Raw genomic sequence first — 18,145 nt, forward strand, 5'->3', positions numbered from 1 at the left:
CCAAAGTCTACTAGAGTGGGGTAAAGGTAAAGGGACCCCTGACCATTAGGTCCAGTCGTGGCCAACTCGGGTTGGGGCGCTCATCTCACTTTATTGGCTGAGGGAGCCGGTGTACAGTTTCCGGGTCATGTGGCCAGCATGACTAAGCCGCTTCTGGCGAACCAGAGCAGCACTCGGAAACGCCGTTTACCTTCCTGCCGGAGCAGTACCTATTTATCTACTTGCACTTTGACATGCTTTTGAACTGCTAGGTTGGCAGGAGCAGGGACCGAGCAACAGGAGCTCACCCCGTTGTGGAGATTCAAACCACCGACCTTCTGATCAGCAAGCCCTAGGCTCTGTGGTTTTAACCCACAGCGCCACCCGCGTCCCTACTATAGTGGGGTAGGAGGAATTAAAGTGGGACAAGGGTTGAAGTGTCTGACATGCACCTGATACTACTAAGCAGAGCTGTTGAATGAACTGAAAAGTGCATACTATGCTTTGTCATTCACCTTCAAAAATGATCCTTTTGTTCTCTTAGCATCTGCTGGAACATTATAGGAGCATGTAAATCTGAAATTGCAAATCTTAACTTCAAAGACTTTTTTGTCGGATGTTGCTCATTAACCCTCACGACCCATATCAAACCTCTAGCACTAAAAGGATTTGTGCTTTCAGAAAAGTGTTAGGTGTTATAGGTGGTAACCTGTTGCTTTGATAGTCAAGATTTATGCCAAAAGTGAAATACAGAAGATTTGAAAGAGCTGTAATGGTAGACAAAGTTTCTAAGGAGATTTTGCCACAGAAGTCAACCTTTTACTTAAAAGTTCTGACTTGGTGACTGCTGATATTAGAGGCAGAAAGAAAAGCCAACTCTTTGCCTACGTATGTAGACAGGATTTAGCTCAAATTGGCAATAAAATATCTGGAGAAAGAAAGGCCAGTTCTAGTTTTCCAGACTAGACTTTTGAAGTCAGAAATCGCTAAGCCCAACAAAAAATACAAAGCTATAAATTTGCCCTTATGGTGGCATATATGGTAGCCATGTTTATGACAAATGACCTATGTCTTTTACCAGCTGCATGGCAGAAATTTGAAAGGCCTTTCTCTCCACCACTGCATATCTCACCTGGGGAAAGTTGCACCTGTTGAGTTTTGACCTGTCATGGACCTGTTAGAGCCACAGAAACTGTCATAAAATGAGTTTAGAGAACAGTAAATGCATGACGTTAGGTAAGCAGGTTCCTTGGAGTTTTATAGCACATCATCATGCAGACTACAAAGTAACAAACCCTAATCTGAAATAATAATATAAGCCTAACACAGAGACAAATCAGCAAACTGTCACCATTTCCAGCTGGTAGGTTAGTAGTGTATAAAACAGATCCAAAAGCAAAAGCTCTCAGAATATTGAAAATTCAAATTGCTGGGTGGGGCGGGGGGGGGGGATCGAACCAATTTTTTGCTTTTAAAAAAGCAGACATCCTCTACTGTAACAGAGAGAAATAAGATTGGAAATGTAATAAGACCGTGACACTACCAGTGCAGTCTACTTAGACGTGAGCACCACTGAGTTTGATAGGACCTACTTCCAGGTGGAACCCTTAGCTGGGAATAAATTCAATTTAACTTAGTGGGATTAACTTCTGAGTAGGCATGTAGATGATTGCACTGTGACTGACCTAGAAAAATACCTTGCTTCACTTCAGATTGCTGCCCCACCCTAAACTACAGTTTTTAGGCAGGATACACCTCAGCCCCCCAAAAAATATTCTGTAAAGGTAAGAGCAGACAGCAATCCATTTTTTCCCCTACCCCTTAACAGTGTATAAGTTTTAAGCCTCATTCCCTCCTTAAATGCCTTAAAGGCACCTCTCCATCCTTTCCCTTCAATAAGCCTTTTCTTCCTCACTCTAGTGCTTCCCTTTAAGAGAAGAGGAAAACAGAATTATGGAAGTAGCATGGAGGCACTTTCCTCACTGCTCCTTCTGCTTGCCTCTTTTGATCTCATCATCACCATCTCGTGTTACTACTGATGCTACTGTGGGTACAAAGAGTGGCAATTTATTTGGGTCATGTTACTAGTGGTGGCAACCAGAATGGATCCACTAGCTCCAGCGGAGCTAATAAATAAACACACAACAGGGATCTGCCTCAAAAAGTCTCCCTTCTAGCCAGATCTCCACTCTAACCATGCAATTCATTATCACCTTTAATTAATTAAAGGATCCCAAAGGATCCCAGGGCAAGCATTCCTAGGCGCTGATTTGGTGCTTCCACATCAGGGTCTGGGGCAAGACAGTCAGCCTTCCTTGCCAATGACCCCTTTGGATCTAAGATGACACGCATCTGGGTACCACAAAACAAAACACGAAATTATGGGCACGGCCTTGGGAGGGCTTCTGCCAAAATAAGGTGCCACCGGCATTAAGCGAGGCTAGGATACCCCCAGCCTGCAGCCATCCTTGTTGAGGGAGCCAGACAGATCGTCCCTGGTGAGAAAGAGCAGTCGGGGGACGGGGGGAGACTCCAAGGAGCGGCCGGCGCCCCTCGTCTGATATGGAACAGGCTGCCCGGGCGGCTGCTGCGTAAGAGCGCGTTATCAAACCATTCAGAGAAAAGAGCAACATAGTCTGTGTTCTGGCGGGGACGGGGCACCCGGCAGCTTCGCCAGTCTCCGCGAGGGATATTAGTGTTTCCCAGCCAGTTTAACCCAGTTCCAGTATAACCCAGCGACTGGATTGGGGACAACCCTGGCACGCCCCGAGCGAGGCGCACGCCCCTTCTCCCTCCGGCGCGGAGATGCTTTCGCGCTCGCCCCGCCACTGACCTGAGATGCCTGCCCCGATCACGACCACATCGCACTTCTGGCTGCTCATGGTGGCCGCCTTCTCTCTGCTCGTCGGCTGGCTGGTTGTTCTTTCTGGCGGCCGCCGAGGCTCCTGGAACAATTGCCAGCCGGCGGCAGCAGCAGGAGCTACAGCGCTAGCTCGGCGCCGCCCCTTCGTTCGGCCTGGAGGGGGGCCCCGCCCCCTGCTTTCCTCCTGCCAAGGCGGCTGATGGAGCAGAGGCTCGCCATGGAGCTCACCCTTGGTCGACTCTCTCTGGCCAAGAAAGAGACAGCAAGAAGGCAGCAGCTTCTTGCCCCTGAGCAAGAGCCAGGGCCATTAAACAGGTGCCACCTTTATTGGCAGTGGGGACAGGTAGCAGGTAACCCCTGGGCCTGGGGGGCGGCCTGTGGCCAAGGAGGTCATGTAGGCAGGGGCAATAAGGTCATATGTGTGGGACCAGGAGGCAAGACACAAGAGCAGGGACAAGTAGTTCTGGCTTTCTTCCCATCGTTCTCTCTCTGGCAAAGGTGTGGGCTGGAAAGCATAGCAGTTGTTTAAGCGCTTAGCACCTATCTCAACTGAAAAGTGTCTCACCTTGGTTTAGGAGGGGTCCCTGCTGTCACACTTTCTAGTGCGGGTTGATGTCACAATAACCACACTCAGAAGTAAGTCCCACTAAATTCCATGGGGATGGCACTCATAGAGGACTACAGCCTGAAAGTGTTAGTTAGTTGTTGTTTTTTAATGTTTATTTGCTTTTGTGTTTTATCGTATCATCAATACATAATATGTTACAGTCAAACACTTGGTAGTAAGAAGGAAAAAAAGGAAAAGAAAGGAGAATGACAGAATTATAATATATATATATATATGTAAGTAATAATAGTAACATAACTTATTCCTCCAATTTAATGTGTTAGTTTTAAAGGTATCATGCACAGCTGTTAAGAAGCCCAACCCAGATTACCAAATAAGCAGAGTAGGCACTGGCCTAGGGGCCCCATTCCTTTTAGAGGCCCCACAACAATGGATCAAAATAAATACTGTTTCTTTTGTGTAGTAAATTTGGTTTATTAAAATTGTTGGTTGGTAAAATAAAAAATGTATTAGGAGATAATTTGTGAGGGCTCCCCAGAGATTTTGACTGCCTAGGGGCCTCCACAGGGTTTAATCTGGACTTTCAGACCTGCGGAAAATTATTATCACCCACCCACCCACCCACCCCAACTTATTTACTTCCATGGCTTATTCCACCAAGTGGGGAAACAGGACGTGCTGCCCCTGATCCATAAGCTTCCAAGGCACAATGGTCAAATTGAGTTTGCAGAGGGGAGATGCCAGTCCTAGTCAGGTACAGTGGTACCTCAGGTTAAGTACTTAATTTGTTCCGGAGGTCCGTACTTAACCTGAAACTGTTCTTAACCTGAAGCACCACTTTAGCTAATGGGGCCTCCCACTGCTGCCATGCCGCTGGAGCACGATTTCTGTTCTCATCCTGAAGCAAAGTTCTTAACTTGAAGCACTATTTCTGGGTTAGCGGAGTCTGTAACCTGAAGCGTATGTAACCCGAGGTACCACTGTATTTTAAAAACATCATGGAAAGAGCATGTGGAAGGACTAGGATGGTCACATTCCCCAAAAGTCATTCCCTTCACAACCTCCCCACTTTAAGGGGAAGATCCCAAGGGGGAGGGGTCTTCATATGTTCAGCTGAATGCACTTAGAATCCTCACTGTGACCACGAATTGTGACTATGTGTACTATTTCTATATAGTTTGGAAGAGTGTCTAAATAAGACTTTGATCATGTAGTGATCTGGCTTGGAAAGTGACCTTACTTCAGTGCCACCAGAAGCCTGCTTCAGTGATATTTTCATCTGGTTAGACTCAGAGGGGAAAAGAACAAAGCACCCTTCTCCTCCCTTTCCCATTCATTCCACCTGCATGACATGATCCTGCTCAAACAAGACTGTTTTTCAACTAGAAATCACTTCCAGATCTGTAGGGTATTAACAGGCTGCAGACCGGCATTGCTATCAGGCTGGCTTGGGTGCTTAGCAACAATCTAATCTGCAGCATCCATCCCCAGGGCTGTGGCTCACATTACATTGTCAAGATACAAATGCTCTTTTGCCAGACCCACCCATGTCTGCTGCCTGGCAGAAGAGGGAGTCACTGCTCCTGTCAACCCAAGCAGGAGCATGCTGAGCAGGACCCAAGCAAAGCAATGGGGCAGGTATCAGGACAGGGCACTCTGCAGATGGCCAGTCAGTGCCACATGCTCATTATTATGAGATGAGATGAGATGAGGTTTTAGATCACGCTTGAGGATATCTTTATGTATCTTTATGGGGAGTCCATATCTTGTAAGATTTGCTGGAGTCAAGCAGACCACATTATGAGCTGTGTGCTGTTTACTCAGGTCCTCTTGGAGAAGAAAGAGAGAGCAGGGAGAAGCTTCCTTAGAGCAGCTCAGAGAGTATTTGCTCATCTAGCGCAGTATTGCCAATAATAATAATAATATTAATAATAATAATACTTTTTTATTATTTATACCCCGCCCATCTGTCTGGGCTTCCCCAGCCACACTGGGTGGCCTCCAACAAAATATTAAAATACAGTAATGCATCAAACATTAAAAGCTTCCCTAAACAGGGCTGCCTTCAGATGTCTTCTAAAAGTCTGGTAGTTGTTGTTCTCTTTGACATCTGGTAGGAGAGCGTTCCAAAGGGTGGGTGCCACTACTGAGAAGGGCCTCTGCCTGGTTCCCTGTAATTACTACTGTGACAAGACAATTTTGAGGAAGATATGAATGCAGGAAGTGCCTTAAATCAAATCAGACCATTGGCCCATAAGAAGTTGCTTTATACCAAGTCAGAAAATGGTCCATCTAGTTCAGAATAGTCTACCCAAAGGGATCATCCATACTTCCAGTTGTCTGCTTGTCCCATGCTTTCTAGGCATGGGTCCAAGCACCTTTCTCCTGGAAAACATGCTCTTCACCACTAAATTGGAACAAATGGAAATCTGCAGGAAACCCAAGTGCCATTTGGTCCAATTCAGTGTCAAGCTGCAGGTTTTCTGGAGGGGAAGCAGCAGGGCAAACAGAGGTGTGGGCAAGCCCTGACTGTGGTGCTCCAGAATTTCAGACAGGACTCTTTCGTAAGCCTACTCAGAGATGCCTTTTGGATGCAAAGCATGTTCTCTGTCTTTGAGCTACAGTCCACTCTGATCACCTGCTACCCAGTCCCTTTTTAACTGGAGATGCCAGAGATTGAAACTGTTTAGATTCACCCCTTTAAAAATTGACTGCAGTCTAAGCAGCTGTTTTAAGAGCAGTGGTTTACGCTCCTCAGCCTGCTAAAATAGCCATTTAATAGTGCACTCCAACTTCCCTTTCCCCCCTTAGCAAGCACACGAATCCAAGTGCCACACAATCCTAATAACTTCAGACACTGGTAAGCCATGCTCAGACAGGTGACTGTGCTGAATAATTTGCTGCTCTTCAGCCAATTCCTTCAATTATTCTTTCTTTCCCTATGTGACATTCTGTGTTTCCTAAACATTCAAAACCACAAAATACTCTGTTTAATCCAAGACACTGATAGACAAGATTAAGAGTTGAAGAGTTAAGGTTTTTCAGCTAATTCTCAGTGAGAGTTCCCACATTCTACTTCTCCTTTTCCTCACTACTCCCCACAGATGTTTTCATGTATTTTAAGAGCTACTTTTTCTTCTAAATGCTTTAAGTAAGTAGTATCCGTATATTGTATGAAAAGTTTTATCCTCACTTATATACACTGGGCTGGAATAATATGCTGAAGAACAGTTAATTAATAGAATAACACTGCCCTGGAATCTTGAGCAGTTCAGAAATTTGTATTTATAAATAAAGTAATTAAGTGAATGGCCTTGCTCCGTTGCATGAAAGCATTCAGATCCATTCCCCCTGCAAAGTTTCCAGTGATGGATGACTCTATAGCTTCTTCTGACTGAGCTTCAATACCTAGCTGTTGTCAGGATCCAGAGCAGGGATAACCAGTGGCATTTAGTTCTCAAGATGGTAAACCAAGGTCTGAAAATTTTTATATGCATTAAAGTAGTCATAAAGTTTCAGACAGAGCTGTTATTGGTCAGAACAATTTCTGTTTAATCAACACTTCGTTAACATTGGTTTAATATTATTATAATCCACTGTGGATTTTATGACTCAATAAACAAAACTGTGCGTCTGCACAGCCTGCAGCAGCCTTTCTTCCTCAACCTGGCATGCTCTCAAAAAATTAAGTTCCAATTCCCATCAGCCAAGTCAGGGCAGCTGTGCTGGTTGGAGCTGATGGGAGCTGTAGTTCAAATCTTCTGGAAGGCACCAGACTAGGGATGGCTAGCCTACAGTTTCCCATGTATTTGATTTACATGGTCAATAAGGCTCAGGAGTTGACATGTCACACTGTGGTTATATGAGAGGAAAACATGGCTGCTCCCGTCTGTAAAATTATTTTTCTTTTATATTGTCAATGACACCTACAGTGGTACCTCAGGTTAAGTATTTAATTTGTTCTGGAGGTCTGTTCTTAACCTGAAACTGTTCTTAACCTGAAGCAGCACTTTAGCTAATGGGGCCTCCTGCTGCCACGCCGCCGGAGCACGATTTCTGTTCTCATCCTCAAGCAAAGTTCTTAACTTGAAGCACTATTTCTGGGTTAGCGGAGTCTGTAACCTGAAGCGTATGTAACCTGAAGTGTATGTAACCCAAGGTACCACTGTGCATGTAGTTGTACAGTGTACAACTACACGTACCCTAGCTTCTCTGACATAGGAATGGAGGAAAATTTCATTCCATTTCTGAACTGAGCTAATGCACAATTCCTTGCTGGAACCTGATTATTCTGTGAATTTCCAAATTTGGTAATGCAATTCTAAGCTCTAAGCTCACTCCAGCTCCTTAATAAGGGGGTAGTGCATACTTTAGAGGGATAAACATACAAAACTGCATATTTTAGCGGGGAAATGTGTACAATTTAAATACAATTGTTGCTGTAGTCTCTTTTTTTGGAAAAAGAATAGCAGAAAATGGGATGGACATATGATTACTCCTGCAAAACTGACACATGCTGGAAATAGGCTGATCCATCTGTCCCCAGTCTGGCATGATTATGATGCTTCCTAAGATTGAAAGGAAGAGAGGGGGTGCATCAACCATCTACTGTCGAATAGCTGCCCTTGTTGATTTTGGCACAGGCGACAGGGCTGCCATTCGCTATTAATCTTTCTGAGCAACTACTGCATGTTAAATAGTATAGCATTATCTTTAAAAAGAATGACTGGCTATCTAGGCATTTGTGTACAATTTGGCTGTATCCATTATTCTATATGAGCCTGCATAGAGCAGTTGCTAGAATAATTCACAGAGATCATAGCAAGCCAGATTTTCCATTCCATAAAATTCTGTTTCTAAGTCATTTACTATGGGTGGGGAGAGCAGGGATGATGTTTGGGCAATCCCAGATAGCTAAGCAGTCCCCTGAACAATGGGGGCATGGAGAGGCTTCTGGGAGAAAGAAGAGGTGGAGACTTTCCTTCTGTGAGTGTCCTCAGATCTCCAGATCTTGGGATCCAAGTCTCTGGCCCAGCTCACCCATAATGCTAAGCCAATCCACAGCTCAAAATGAATGAGCAAGCATGCGGTCTCCTGGAAAGTAGATCGTAGCTGCTTTTCTCCTCTTCTAGTCCTGCTGCAACTGCACTAAGCCACAGAACAAACCTTGGTTGCAGCTCATTGTTTTTCTAGAGCAAAACAAACCATGTACTTTGGTTTGGCTGTGATGCTGAGCTGGACCAAAATGTAGCAGCAGATAAACCAGGGCAGGAGCATAGCGACGGCAATCTCTGCTCCAGGAACCTGCACATTTCTTGTTCACACTGAAGTTAAAGGGTATCTTTTGAATAATTTTACAGGACAAGAGACCTCTATATCTTTTGAGTGCGTTTCTTTCTTTATGAACTTTCTCCTTTTTTATGTCTCCGAAGGGCTTCCCTACACTACTCCAATGCATTATATATTTTGCTCAGAAGTATGCCTTTAGGGTTATTTCAGCTGCAAACCAAGATGGAGAAAATGTCATTTGGAATATTGCCTGGTGATTTCAAATACCCCAAGCTCATTATAACAGTAATTACTTCTTGTCTTCTCAAATGTCAAGAACTAATTGGCCACTAGAAGTAATATTCTGTAAGTAAATAAAGGTAACTGTGTAGCTTCCAGACTATGGCCGGGAAAGCGGGCTGAATTTGAACATGTCATATTTTGCAGGAACTAGTAAATGTTCCTTAAAAAGAAACACAGGGAGTAAAGCCCAACCAGAGGAATGGCAAATGTTTTCTTTTAACCGTGGTTACACAGTGCCTGGATTCATTCAATGTCACCAAACTATTCTAAGAGTCAGGCTACAATTTATGTTAAATGTATTTTGGCATTTCTCACTGGAAGGACAGATCGTGAAGCTGAGGCTCCAATACTCTGGCCACCTCATGAGAAGAGAAGACTCCCTGGAAAAGACCCTGATGTTGGGGCAGACTGAGGGCACAAGGTGAAGAGGACGACAGAGGATGAGATGGTTGGAGCTTGAAGCTACCAGCATGAGTTTGACCAAACTGCGGAAGGCAGTGGAAGACAGGCGTGCCTGGCGTGCTCTGGTCCATGGGGTCACGAAGAATCGGACACGACTAAACGATTAAACAACAACATTTTGGCATCTGTTTATTATGTGGTGGTTGTTTTTTAAAGCAGCCACCTAAGGTCCTGGTCTGGAATAGTCATGCAGTATGGGTTCTTAGTCCTTCCCCTAAACAGTGATCATTGTGAAAATCACACACCACACCCTGAAGCTATTTGGCCCATGAGAGATCCTGCTATTAGCAGCCATAGCAGATTTCCTCTGGGGCAAAGAGGAGCTTTAGTGTAGATTTTCAGCAGGATACTAGAAGTGGGATAGTGGTGGTAAGTGAATCCCCATCACCTGCACTGTGGTTCAGCCCAGATCAGAACTACTCCAGTGTGTGTGTGTGTGTGTGTGTGTGTGTGTGTGTGTGTGTGTTTAAGGCACACTCATATACATAGTCATACATTTACAATAACTCATATTTGATCTTAGGGCTATGCATTAACCATTGCTTTTCATTGCCAGGGCTATGCATATTCATTATTTGAAACACCATTTTGGTGTATCTTATTCAGAAGCTGTATCCTAACAGATCAATCCACAGTGTCCCCATGTGTAGAATTTCATTTGGGGCCCTTGTATTTTTTATATTATTATTATTATTATTATTATTATTATTATTATTATTATTATTATCGCTACTACTACTACACATCCAGGATGATTTGTGCTCATGATGGTATTGAGGTAGTTATATGTGACCCTGCCTTTTCTCCCCTTTTAAAAATATACTATTTTATTTTCAAAGTTTACATTAATCCAAAAATTCCAAATTGTAACTTAGAATAAACTAAATACAGCATACGGCTGTATATATTCATTGCGTTTGTTAGTCTTACACAGCAAGAGAACCCATTTCCCCATAAATATATGAGGTTGATTCTCCTACAGCAGGTTAATTTAATCATTGCAACCATAGACCAAATATTTTTAATTCATGCAAAACTAGAAGGAGGCGAGGGGTTTTTTGTATTTGCAATTACTATTTTTGCTGGGGGGATCAAATTAATTTCTAGCTCAGGATCACTGTCCATAATAACATCTTTTTAAATAACCCAGCAAAAAAATCTCTGAGTCCAAAGGAATATAAATTTCTGAGATAACGTTAGATACAAAGTTCTAGAAGGTTTATGATTCCACTTTCAGTGCAGCTTATGCCTGAAAATGTTTCAGGGTGGACATACTGCTTCTGTGTGTGCAGTTGTGCATATCCTACAACTTCCTGCTGAAATCCTCTAACTTTTCATGTCACTTTTTCTTGGGGGGCAGGTGGAGTTTCTGCTTTTATTGCGCTGCAGCACAAGAGTGCTCTCCTAGTGGCAACAATGCAGTATCATTCTGGAAGCACAACAGAACAACAAATAAAGTGGAACGATATGTAGACGATCAAGTTTAATTCCACCACTAAAGCACTATTATTGCATCAATGACATGTTGTAGAATACAAAAAACACAAGGTAAGAGGGGGTCTTGGTGTCTTCACCACTAGAATAAAGCTATACCACCCGTCCATAAAACCAGCAACATAGCTTAGGTAGCTTCTTGTCTTGTGCAGTTTTCCACCATATCAAACCAGCATCCTCATCCTCCCAGTGCTTTGAAAGACTAGGAATCTTGAGCAACATTAATCCGCTGTAGATGTGTGCCATAGACAGATGCAATTATATCTATGGGGATGATTGTAGCCAAATGAAAATATTCAGCTGTTAACATATAAGAAGAAAGAACTAGGAACAGTAGCTATTTGTTACCTGTAGCAGTGATAGAGCATTCATGCCTTTATTTATTACTCTTGTTTCCATTCCTCTGTGCTAATCATTTAAATAGTTTGCCGCTTCAGACACTCCATTTGTTTCAAATGCTTCAAGGTGCATCCTTGAAATGATATTCTAGGCAATTGTGTTATCTCAGCAAACATTGTTTATCATTAAGAGTGATAAACGGCTGTGAGAATGCTGGGATGAGTAGTACGCAAGGGTCCTAATAGCCTTTTTGTACAGAGAACGGGTCCGGGAGACATCATTGTAGCAGCAAGCAGGAACAAAGGGGGGGGTCTCCTTTCAATATTCAGCAATGCATTAGCACCACCTAAAGGTGGATTGTATGTATTCCCATTTGCAATTACTGTGAAATATGAAATACCGTAGATTTTAAAAAATTTAAAAATGTCCAGTAGCACCTTAGAGACCAACTAAGTTTGTTCTTGGTATAAGCTTTCATGTGCATGCATTTGTGCGATATGCCCAGTTTCCTTCCAGTAAAATACAAGTCCATTGGCAAAAAAAGTCTTATTTCTTTGACTAGTCATGAGAACCTCCGTACAAAAAGAAAGCAGAATTTTCCATCCTGATTCTGTGCTTTCTGCATGAACAATATCATTTTTCTTCATGCAGCAATTGGCTTGGGTGTCAGATAGATTTACTCAACATCCTTTCAGTTTTGCTTCTTGTTTTCATTTTTAATCCATTTTATTTCCTTATTATCTACCATGCACTTGGACCCCATAAAATTTGCTTGTATTTCCTGGAAAAGATACTGCAACCTTAGCGTAGCAACTCCAGAGTTTCCCCTGCCATAATTATTGCATTTATTTCTAAATCATTAGTTTATTCTTAAATATATGACAAGTATTGATATTTATATATAATGCAAAACATGCTACAAACCTATCATAATGGTATGAAAATAGAATAGCAAATACATTCTAAGACTGAGTTTAATCATTTCTTATATTCATAGTACAAATAGAGTACATGGAATTGCTTCTGAAGGCTGCCTGAAAACTTCAGTTAGTTTCTAATGCAGCTGGTAGGCTTCTAATTGGGACTGACCACTGAGAACACATTTCACTGGTTCTTAAAGAACTCCACAGACTCCTGGTCTGCTTCTAGGCATAGTTCAAAGGGTTGGTGCTAACTTGTTAATCCTTGAGTTCTTGGTGACTTGAGGGAACGTCTTCTCCCACCCTGAGTGCCCCTATCATCAGTGGACAAGGGCTGTTTTGCATGCAGAAGGGTCCCAGCTTCAACCCCCCAACATCTCCAGATAGGGCTCAGAAAGACCCCTGCCAGAAAGTCAATATACACCATACTGATCTAAGTGGACCAATGATTTGATTCAGCGTAAGGCAGCTTCCTGGGGATGCGGGTGGCGCTGTGGGTTAAACCATGGAGCCTAGGACTTGCTGATCAGAAGGTTGGTGGTTCAAATCCCCGCAACGGAGTGAGCTCCCATTGCTTGGTCCCTGCTTCTGCCAACCTAGCAGTTTGAAAGCACGTCAAAGAGCAAGTAGATAAATAGGTACTTCTCTGGCGGGAAGGTAAACGGCGTTTCCATGCGCTGCTCTGGTTCGCCAGAAGCGGCTTAGTCATGCTGGCCACATGACCCGGAAGCTGTACGCCAGCTCCCTTGGCCAGTAAAGCGAAATGAGTGCCACAACCCTAGAGTCAGTCACGACTGGACCTAACGGTCAGGGGTACCTTTACCTTTACCTTTAAGGCAGCTTCCTATCAGTGCTGGATTTAGGGCAGTGTGGGTGGTTCCCCCAAACAGGGCACCGAGCCAAGGGGGCACAAAACTGAGATGATCAATAACTGAGAAGTTCCATTTGGGGGCACCAAATTTTGGCTTCACTCAGGATGCCATCTTACTAAAAATTACCAAAGTCCTCCCCTGTCCCTGTGTTCTCTTTGGATATCCTCCTCTGGGAGCATCCAACACCCAAGGTGAAGCAGGTGGTATCTGGAAGGGAAGCCCTTTCAGACTCAGCTAGTACTCAGGTTGACAACTTTTCAGTGTCAAGTAAGGAGTTTTATAGTTCCATAGTCTTTGTAACTTGATAAGATTTTATGCTGCTCTTTTTATTGTCCTTTTATTGACTGTTGCTTAATTATTTTTTGTTTTATAACTTTTTAATGTAAGCCACCCAGTCTTATGGAAGTGTGTGTGTGTGTGTGTGTGTGTGTGTGTGAAAGTAATTTTTACCCATACAAAACTTGGTTAGAAGAAATAAGAAAGCACTTAATTAAAATGGGCACAGTCTTTCAACCCTCATTTTGCAGCTCCTGCAATCATACAAGGAAGGCCAAGCATCATGCAAGGCCAAGCAACAACAGATTTTGGAAAAGCCATTTTGCTTTTGTAGCATTTATGACTCACAGAAGTACACTTATACTCACTCAAAAGCTGTTTAATCTCCTGTACTATAATAGCTGCTCTGTTTGAAAGGCAGCAATTTATTACATACTCACAGTGTACCTGTTTCATGAGATTACATATTTATGATGTTGCTTGTTCAAACTAACATTCTTTAAAAACAAACCAAACCCACAATGTTTTAGTCTTGCCCATTTAGGTTGGTTGTTTTTTGTTTTTTGTTTTAATAAAGGTCAGTGTGGTTTTGCAATCATGGTTTGACTCTCTAGCAAAGCACCGATCACTGGAGACGAAGAGCCTTTACCTCTGAAAGAAATGGTCCATGTTAGCCAATCATGACACCTGCTGGCTAATTGAATAAAACTTTTAACAAGCCTTGGAAGAGAGCAATAGATAGAAAAGAAGTCTAAGAAAACTAGCAGATAAAGGAAGATGTTTCAGAAGTATGAGAGTTAATTGTACGGAAATTTAAACTTTTGAGATTAATTATACATATAGCAAGAAACAAGATGCCCTCAGAAGAGGTGAGGAAGGGAGGGGAAACACATTGAATAGATCTAAAGTTTTCAAAAAAAATCATGCCCCAAAATCTGAATACAGTTCCAAACACATCTATGGCTGATGAGGGTTATTTTTATTTATTTTTTGCCAACCTTGGCATCATCAGCCATAGATGTGGTTAGAACAATGTCCACATTGTTACACTACATCCCATTTCACTACCGTCAACCTGAACCCCAACAGCAGTAGCTACCACATATCTCTATGCAATTTCCACCTCCCCACCTGCCATGCAAACCCCTTCCTTTCTTCCATCTTACCAGAGAATTGCTGAAGTTCCTAGAATAGCTCTAATGCACACAGAGGCAGAGGCAGGACAGCGTAACCGGTTCTGCCGCACTGGACACTGAGCCTAGGGGGTGCTTCAGGGCATCACAACTATGATGTACGGTAGTTGTAGTGGGTGGAACAAAACAGGAGGCAAGAGGTGGGCAGTGTGCCAAATTTTGACATGGTGCTGCTGCTGAAACTTGAAAGGCCAAAGTCCACCCTTGATGCACGAGGACAGCCAAGACTGACTCTTGCAACTCTCCAGCATATGTTGCTTTGAACCAGGTCAACGGAGACCCCAGTCATTAATAAGCATAAGCCAGGGATGGGGAACATTTGGCCCTCCAGATGTTGTTGGACTGCCACTCCTATCATCCCCGCCCAGTGGCCATACTTGCCTGGGCAGTTAGAAGTGGCAGCCAGCAATACCTGGAGAGCCCCAGGTTCCCTATCCCTGATTTAAGGGCCAGCTTGAAAGCTATTTACTGGGTCATTTAAAATCAACCTCACAATAAGCTTACAGCCCAGTTGCTGTATCAGTATAGCCTGTTAACAGGCAGTGCTGCTAAGTCTAATGCTTGGGGAACTCCAATGCAAGTTTGGTTTCAACCTTAGCTCTCACCAGCCATTAGAACAAATGCTGCTTTTAAAGGAGTCTTTGCCAATTTGCCCCTCCTACAGCCTAATGAGCAGGCTGCCCTTGGCCACGGGCACATCTGATTGGCCATGCTGCTGCTTTTTCATCTTTAAGGTGCTTCCCAGATCTCCAGTTGAGCACAACTGGGGCCAGTCCTACTGTTAGGAAGAATGAGCTGCCTCATGCAATTAATTTTGGGTGTCACATAAGGGGGAGCAAGTTGCTATTTCATTTATCACTGTTGCATTTTATTCTATTTTTACTGCCAGGGAGGGAAAGAGGCACTTGTGGGGGTTTTCCAGCTCGAGTGCCAAAATAACATGAGTGACCGTGCATACTTTGGCTTTGGCAATGGCGTGGAGAGGTGCCATTTGTTGCTCGCAAACGTCTTGGGCCAGCCTTCACCATAATATCCAATGCGCAGTGACATTTTGGATGCCTTTCCCCTATGTACCTATGAAACATAACAAGAAGAATGGCCCTGAGCCTCAAAAGAGGGCATCAGTGCCAAGAGGTCTTGTTGTGAGCGCCACCTAGGGAGGCCTGTTTTAGCTTGCCACTTCTCTTGTTGTTGACTAAATGAAATCAGGCAAAGCTTGGGAGAGGAGAGGACGATATTGAAAAAGAAGCATTGGCAGAGAGGTGCTGCAGATAAATTCTGCCTTGAAGGAGTCAGAGTGAGAACTTTGTGTTCTGAGGGATTCTGTTTTGGAAGTGTGGTTTCGCTTAGGCTCCACAACTGATTATACAATTTTCTGTCAAGGTTGCCAAGTAAACAGGACTCTCCAGAGCTGTTTCTGTTCTGACCAGTTGATCATGGCCTTGTTCCATTAACTTTCTGGGCAGAACTAGAGATTATAAGAGATAAGGAGCTGCTGTTGCTGCTCTCAGCATCTTTGCTCCCTCTTTCTTTTAACATCTACCGCAATATAACATGTAACCAACCTGTTCATGGCATTTCCATGCCCCAGTTAGAAAGTGGTATGAGATGATGTGGGGGGGGGGATGTGTACAATGCAAAGATGTTAAGTCACACTGGTTATGGGCAAATCTGTTTATTTCAGCTACTCTGTTTCTCGTTTAAGTTCTCCACATTTCCATGATTTTTTTTTTTGGGGGGGGGGAGTCCTCATGAAAATTCACCAGCATACCAGTGTGATTTTATCCTAATATACACATTTTTGCGAAGCAATTTCTCAAAATATAAAGCATTTTCATGTGTTATTTTCACTAATATATGCATTTTTGCACACATTTCTTGACTGGAGAACTGCATTGCAAAATTGGAACAAGTGTGAATTTTGAAGGAAAGCTGCTTTTCAGTTCATAGATCATTTCAGGAAGTACAAATTAGTTCAGTTGACCATCAATTGCATCTGTTTATTTATTTATTGTTAAATATCTATATGCAGCCCTTCATTTCTCAATTCCTAGATGGTTTGCAATGAATTAAAAACATAACAAGAGCACCATAAAAACTTCAAATTAATGCCTGGCTTTAAAAAAGAAAAATCCTCAGCAAGTTCCCCCAAGCCTGGGTGCATAAAAGAGTTTTGTTTTGTTTTGTTTTACCAAGCTTGTAAAGGATAAGCGTTGGCACCAGGCAAGTGTCCTTGAGGGGGGCATCCCAGAACAAAGGTGCCATAGCCATAGAGGCTCTTTTTTATGGTTGCTGGCCTCACCTCCGCTGGGAGAGCCCATGGAGAAAAACCTCAGCTCATGATCTTACACTGCAAGTAGGGTGGCAGGAGATTAGGTGCTTTTTCAGGTAACGGGATCTTAAGCCATTTAGCGCTTCAAGCACCAGCGTACCACTGAAACTCTTTCAACACTAGAGTAAATAATATGAACAAAACAAGCAGCGCCTGTCAAAAGTCTGGCCCTTCTGCATCCGGTGCTAAATGGAGCTTCCAAATCATCTTCAAATGTAGCCCTAAGCATAACACATTGCAGTAATCGAACTGGGAGGTTTCTGGAGCATGAATAACCTTGAGCCAGAGAGCTCTGCCTTTCTTAAAATGTCTTACTCTGCCCTTTGACTGTCTCCATGACTTCTGAGAATTGGAACTTCTTATGGTCATCTTTTAAGACTTTCTGTTCTTCTCCTTCTCTATCTCTCATTGGTTTAGAGACGCTAGTAATGCATTAGTTGTTCTTAGCTGTGTCTGAAAAGAAATCATGTGAAATGCCCTGGGGCCAGGGTTTTTTTAAAAAATCATTTTGCTTTGAAGCTTTGCAATTTCTATTGGCGTAATGTAAGTTTAACACAAACAACACTAAAAAATATAACTGTGGATAATTTTCATAGCTGTTTGCAGACATGTACAATCCAGTTGGAGCTGCAAGTGTGCACAAACACAATTATCCACACTAAAGGGCTGTCTGTCACCATAAGGAGGCAACCTGAAGGGGCAGGGGGCAATGAATTGGTCCCTTTCTTGTCTGCCTCACTGCCTGCCAGCCAGCCCTCCTGCTGCTACTATGACCAGCTACCCATCAAGCAAGGCTTCCACCTCTCTAGCCACTCTGCTCACTCTGAAGAGGCCAAAGGAGTTATCAGAGCAAAGCATTCTGGGTGAGGTGGCCATGAGGGCACCTGGACTGCCACCATGGTTTGCCACAGTGGCTAAAGATGAAGTTTAAAGTCACTTTGAATTCTTAAAGTTTAAACAGCATTTCTAGCTGCAGCAGCAACACTACAGGCACTCCCCTGGCCACTTCACCTAGATTGCCTCACTCTGAGGAAGGACCACCTCAGCCCTTCCTCAGAGTAAGGCAGGAAGGGAGACAGAGGAACTACCACTGGGGCTGCCAGTAATGTTGTGGAGGGAAAGCCAATAGGAGCTGGGGAGGATGTGTGGGCAATAACTATTGTACAGGGGAGAAGGAGTTGGGCTCTAGCAGAGCCTCCAGCTGCCTCAGGTAGAAGAATCTCTTGTGACAGCCCTAATGGCCCAGTTTGGATGTTACATCCAGTTAAAGTTGGCT

The 18,145-nt window shown here is 43.4% G+C and overlaps 1 protein-coding gene across 1 annotated transcript in view; it reads right to left on the minus strand.

Annotated features, from left to right (window-relative positions):
• Positions 1 to 2,972, minus strand: part of LOC310704677 (amine oxidase [flavin-containing] B-like) — a 56,889-nt gene extending 53,917 nt beyond the window's left edge. Inside the window, exon 1 of the mRNA XM_083498449.1 lies at positions 2,813 to 2,972. Within this exon, the coding sequence (XP_083354575.1) occupies positions 2,813 to 2,861 (49 nt within the window). The 5' untranslated portion in view covers positions 2,862 to 2,972. The remainder of the gene's footprint in view (positions 1 to 2,812) is intronic.
• Between the last annotated feature and the right edge of the window lie 15,173 nt (positions 2,973 to 18,145).

This window comes from Podarcis liolepis (genome assembly GCF_965112155.1).
Source record: "Podarcis liolepis genome assembly, chromosome: 4".
NCBI lineage: Eukaryota > Metazoa > Chordata > Lepidosauria > Squamata > Lacertidae > Podarcis > Podarcis liolepis.